Below are 5,809 nucleotides of genomic sequence, written 5' to 3'. Positions count from 1 at the left end.
GGTTAAAGGAGAAAGTTAAAAAAGTTAAAGTGCCCAATCATATAATATGGCTATCTTATGGGCCTAATGTAGTGGCCAGAAGATATACTGGATATTTCATCAATGGATACCGATTTCATACGATGAAACGGGATGCCTCATGCAAGACTCAAAATAGTGGAGTGAGTTTGTCAGCAACAACTGATAGTTTTGCTAGTGCCAGAGACCAAAATCCCGTTGATGGAATGGTTACCTATTATGGAGTTATTCAAGATATCATTGAGATTGATTATTGGGGTTGTTTTAGTGTTGTGCTATTTAGATGTGATTGGTTTCATAATGAAGTCGATGGCTATGGGTTGACTCGGGTATACTTCAATAAAAAATGCAGCACGGACGACCCTTTTGTACTAGCATCTCAAGTGCATCAAGTTTTTTATGTGGAGGATCCAATTGAGAAAGGGGTTTATTATGCAAGAAATAAAGTCCGGTTGATTTGTATGAATTGGAGGAAGAGAATTGTCCTAATATTGAAGAAACATTTTGGAGGGAGCCTAATGAAGACATTGGCTCATCAGAAAGATTACTCGATGTTGATGTCAGATGGTCGAGAGAAGATCTCCCTGTTGATATCATTGATGTGTCTTCCCTTGCACAACATTCACAAGACGTATCTATGGAAACATCGGAAGAGGAGGATGACTTCGATGATACCGATTGGGATTGGATGGAGCCTGATGATTGACAAAGGATCTTTTGAACTTGTACAAATATATACCCTTCATCAATTTTTGTAGTGAATAATAAATTCCCTTTTATAATGATGTGATTTTTTATTTTTTATTTTGAGAAACCACCCAGTTCCAAAATCAGAACTTGGGTGGTATTTTATTGATAAGCAAAAGAATACAAATGAGGGGAGGGCTAAAACCATACCCCTATGAGTTATGAAACTGGACATTTTCAGTTTTAATGCATGCACTGTACAGTAAGGTAACCTAAATGATTCTATATGATGCATGATCTAGGGGAAGGGGCCTTATACTAGTGATTGAATCTAATCGTGATGCATGAGCCTAAGTACAGAATCTAGTTAACACTTATTTTTAGTTAGTGTTAACTATCCCTCGTATTACATAAGGAAACTAATGCACATTATACTATTCTAACTACCAACAATTCAAGGAGGGTCAAAGTTATACAAGATTTTTTATTGCTTTGTGTTTTGGCTCTAATACTTGGTAATCCCCACCTATCCATGTTTATTATGCCTTTTACTTGTCTTTTCGATATTCATTATAACCAACTGAACTGCTATGGGAGTGACTGATCATTGTAATCTTTCTTTCGCATATTCATTTTGAGAAAATTATTTTTATTAGTGAGAAACTTATTAAGTCTTTTTTTCTTATATTCATATGCAGTATCCATATTTCTGCAATATCTCTGAGGAATCTTTAACTTCACAGGAGACCAACAAAAATTCAGGTTCTAGTCTTTCACTCTATCTCTCAGTTATTTTCCTTCAAATCTAGGAACAAGAAGCAAAACTTTGTTATCATGTTATTGATAAAAGATATTTCTTTTCTTCTGCGTAAACAGATGCGCAGAGATTTTTTCCTTTCCTTTGTTATAATTATGTTGGACTTCAAAATATTTAGTCTATCTTTAATTTGACCTTTGAACTTTTTCATGTTTTTATCTTCTGTTGACTCAACCTTCATGCCAAGCTACTCTCAATTTATGTATTGAGCATATTCCTCATTCATTGAATCATCCAAAAACTCATTACGCTTTTGCTCCTGCATAATTTTTTTTTTTTTTTTTTTTTTTTTGGCAATACATTGTAAATATTATCATATCAACAGATTTCATATTAACCCCTAAGAAGAACTAGTTCCCTCAACCCCCAGATGGTGTTAAGCAGAACATAGCCTCAATTTCTAGTTACAGTGTTCTGTCCAAAAACCAATACATTGCCTTACTATTTTTTGACTTATATACTTACTTATTCTTGCTATCACTCCAGCTTTATATGTTGAATTGTAAACTCTATATTTATATCTTGTCCCTTGAATATCTTGGCATTTCTAGCTTGCCAAGTGTGATATAGTGCACAGCTCCATGGCTTGCTGCCAGTACTTCTCTTTTAAACTTGCTCCAGTGTTTGGTGTCGACCTTATGTAGAATTGAGTGAACCTGCTCCGGGACGCATTGTTATCCCCAGCCAAGTCTGGATAGCTTGCCAAACCTCTTTTGCCTAGGCACAATCCACAAACAAGTGTGTTGTTTCAGGCCTGTATGTTCCACATAGTACACATAGATCATCCTCACATGCAATCCCCATTTTCATCAGTCTGGCCCTTGTAAGCAGTCTTTGCTTCGTAGCTAGCCACATTAGTATTCTATGCTTTGGCAACAAGACTTTGCTCCATATCAGCTAAGCTTCTCCTATTTTTGGTTTGTTCCCTAGTAATGCAAGATAACTCTTAGTCAAGGAATACTTGCCATTTGAGGTTAAACCATATCTGTCTTGTTGGTACCAGGATATCCTGCATAATCTTCATCATGTATTATATCAGATTTTTAATAATTCGTATCATGCTTATTATTTTTGTCCTCCAGATTTTCTCACTTGTTCAGTCTTAGATTTACACAGATCTTGATAGTCATGAGTCAACAAGGGCCTTCAAAAAGAAACAAAAGAGCTCAAACCAGAACATATGCTAAACCTGGTTCATTGTCATCCTTGGCAAATAAAAAACGGCAGTTATTAACCACAAAAGAAACTGTTCAAGCTATACGGTCAGAGAAAGAGCATTTGCTAGAATTAATTGGGGAACAGCAGCCAGTAGCACCACAATCTAATGAAAATGAGCAACTTGTAGAAGAGCAACATGTAGAGGAGCAATTCGAAGAGGAGCAACAGCCCGTCGAGGAGCAAATGCAAATGGATTCTACAATTCCTCCCACAAATGAACAATCTGAAGAAGGTAACATATAGCTTACGAACTTGTTAAATTCATCCATGACTTCTAATTTCTTGTATTTTCTTTTAACTTTAGGCCTTTCGACTCAGAAAAGAAAAAGAGGTAGAACGCAAATGCATAGTGTGCATAGCCGACATGAGCGTAAATTGATCCTACTGAATAGGCTCAATCAACCTGTTGGTCCTACTGAAGATGTTGTAATAGAGTTTGGTAGCTTCCTCGGTACATTAGCGAGGACTGCGACCCTTTGCCCATTTGATATACTTGATTGGAGGAAAATGGACACAAAAGATGATTTATGGACATATACCAAGGTTTGAAGTTTCCAATATTTAAGTATTTGTTAAAAGTATTGTTTTTGCTAACAAAATGACAAAAAATTGTAGGAGAAATATGATATTCCTGAAGCTGGCAAAAAGTGGACTTTGAAAGCAATTCATGCTGCTTGGAGAAGGCATAAAAGTGAGTTGAAGAAACTTTGTTACAAACCAAAAGTCACTGATGAAATCATAATGGCAAAAAGGCCAGGTCATATTCCGGAATCTCAATTTAAAGAGCTCCTCGAATATTGGAAGTCTGAGAAATTCCAGGTAAATTATATTTCCAATATACATTTGTCTTCTCTGGTGCAAGTGTTCTTTTGTCTCTCTGTCTTCTCTTTCTTTGCTGCGATATGGCTGTCGTTGTAGGTTTTTTTTACCTTTCTTCTCTCGCTGCGCAAGTATCGCTATCGCTCATCGCTTCTTTTTTCTTGTAATTTCTCTTCTTATCTTCTTGTCTCTGTTGCAATCTTTATGTGTCATAGATATAGTAGGTGGAAACAAGAGACCACTTGTTCTGTGAATGTATTTTTTGCTTGAGGATGGAATAAAAATCACATATACAGGAAGACAGTCTATGTAGAAAGAGAGAAATCTTGGATTTTTTCAAAAGGACTGCCAGATATTATAAATAGTATAGAAAAAGAAATAGTATTTGTATGAAATATCAAGGAAACTGCTGCAAAAAGACTTCTCAATCTGGATAAGCATCATACTCCAAGCATCAGGAGAACATTCATCAGGAAAGGTGCATCTGATTGAGAGAACTGCATTTCAACAATTCAATCTTGTACAGATCTTTTGAGTTTTTACATGTAGCTAACACATTGGTTTTGAGTGGATGATCTGATAATCTGTAGGATTGATCTAGTGGTGGTATTAAGATTTCGATGTTCATTCCATTAGGATAAGACTACGGATGATTCAAGTCATTCGAAATATATAACCAGCTGGAATGGATTTATCCTAACAAGCTACATATCATGATATAGATGCTGCAATTTTCAGATTAACACAGTATTGGATTGCTTGAAAAAAAATTCAATTGGAATGAGCCATCCCAGTGGCCTTTTGAGGGGGGAAAAAAAAGGGAAACTGCTCTTACTATTTAGTTGTTTTAGGATGCAGTTGACTTACTAGCTTTCTATGCTGATGTTGTATGCGAATAACTGTCTATTTTTAGCTTGGTTGTGGCTGTAATAGTTTTAACTGGTGATTTTTATAGTTAATACATTTAATTGATTTATTTATTTGCAGAAAATGTCTACAACAAATACTGAGAATCGGAAGAAGTTGTTGAATCCGCACACAGTCGGCAAAAAAAGTTTCGCTTTAGTCCGCAATAAATTGGTGTGTTCTATTATTTTTTTATTAAGTCTTAACCTGTCATTTTAAGCGATTTTTTATATCCATTTTGATGTGACTAGGAAAAAACCAAGGGAAATGTATCACTTAAGGAGATCTTTGTGGAAACAAGAGCAAGGAAACCCGGGCGCTTGTACAAGGAGTCAAATGAAGACACAACTAGTAAAATTGTATGTATATTATCTGTTGCAAGTTTTTATTGAAATCAATTATTTATTGTTAGTTTTTGTTTACTTGAATGCGGTTGTTGGATTTTCTTTGTTAGGCTGAAATGGAGGAAATTGAAACACAACTAAGCGCAGATGGTAGTCAGCCTGTTGATGCATACTCTCGTTATGGGTCCGTAACATCCGGACGTCTTAGACTATATGGACGGGGGGTTACAAAGACTTCTTTGAAAGGAAAAGCTAGAACTTTTGAACCAACTTCAAATGCCACAAATGATGTAGTCCAAGAAATGCAAGAAAGGATCCAAAAAATGGAGGAACAAATGGAGGAACAAAAGAGAACTATGCGAGCAGAAGTTACTGCAGACATTACTGCAAAAGTAATTGAAAAACTCCAACGTGCAGGATTAATTAGTCCAGACATGCTAGTAGCATTGTGTGTTCCTTCACCGGGAGAAGCTACGTCTGCACCACAAGCAGCTAGCAACAATTAAGGTTAGTCTCACTTCTTCTCTGTTGCGACATAGATGACTTATATTGGTACTACACATTGCTATACAATGAACGTGGTAAAATTAAACTAAAACTTGGAAAAAAAAGTTGCTGATAAGTTGCATGCACATCTGTGTGTTGCTGTATATATTGTCAACTAAGTGGTGTCCGAAGTTTGGTCCCTTGGTGCATAGCTCAGTTGCATTTTCTCTGTAGCCATCTCTTCTGCAATGTCTTCTGTTGCTTGTGCTGTTTTCCTTATGTAACAGTTAGCTAATTGATATCCCAAGTCTGCATCCTTAGTGCACCAAGTAGTTGACAAAACTGGCAGTGATTAGCCTGTATCCTATCCATATATGCAACCTGCAGTTTTAAAATAGCTGCAGTTGCATGCTTTCCAATTTTTATGAGTAACCTGCATATAAATAGTATTTCCATTTCTCTTATCCTGCAAACTAAAAAACCAGCTGCACCACTCATATTCCAATCAGTGGCA

General features: G+C 36.2%; 1 protein-coding gene across 1 annotated transcript; it reads left to right on the top strand.

Annotated features, from left to right (window-relative positions):
- The first annotated feature begins 2,909 nt into the window (after nt 1-2,909).
- LOC132061140 (uncharacterized) lies at nt 2,910-5,315 on the top strand. Its single transcript, XM_059454005.1, has 5 exons — nt 2,910-3,283; nt 3,356-3,559; nt 4,547-4,639; nt 4,717-4,824; nt 4,920-5,315. Exons 1-5 carry the CDS (start codon nt 3,008-3,010, stop codon nt 5,313-5,315), a joined length of 1,077 nt encoding a protein of 358 aa, XP_059309988.1. The 5' UTR covers nt 2,910-3,007.
- Nucleotides 5,316-5,809: the final 494 nt, after the last annotated feature.

Source organism: Lycium ferocissimum, chromosome 6 (assembly GCF_029784015.1).
Source record: "Lycium ferocissimum isolate CSIRO_LF1 chromosome 6, AGI_CSIRO_Lferr_CH_V1, whole genome shotgun sequence".
NCBI classification, from domain to species: Eukaryota; Viridiplantae; Streptophyta; class Magnoliopsida; order Solanales; family Solanaceae; genus Lycium; species Lycium ferocissimum.
Note: the sequence above shows the minus strand (reverse complement) of the source record. Positions and strands in the feature narration are given on the sequence as shown.

Coding starts and splice junctions, on each gene's coding strand:
- LOC132061140 (XM_059454005.1), top strand. CDS start 3,008: ATGACTTCTAATTTCTTGTATTTTCTTTTAACTTTAGGCCTTTCGACT. Junction 3,284..3,355: donor ATTTATGGACATATACCAAG/GTTTGAAGTTTC, acceptor AAAAAATTGTAG/GAGAAATATGATATTCCTGA. Junction 4,640..4,716: donor CTTTAGTCCGCAATAAATTG/GTGTGTTCTATT, acceptor TGATGTGACTAG/GAAAAAACCAAGGGAAATGT.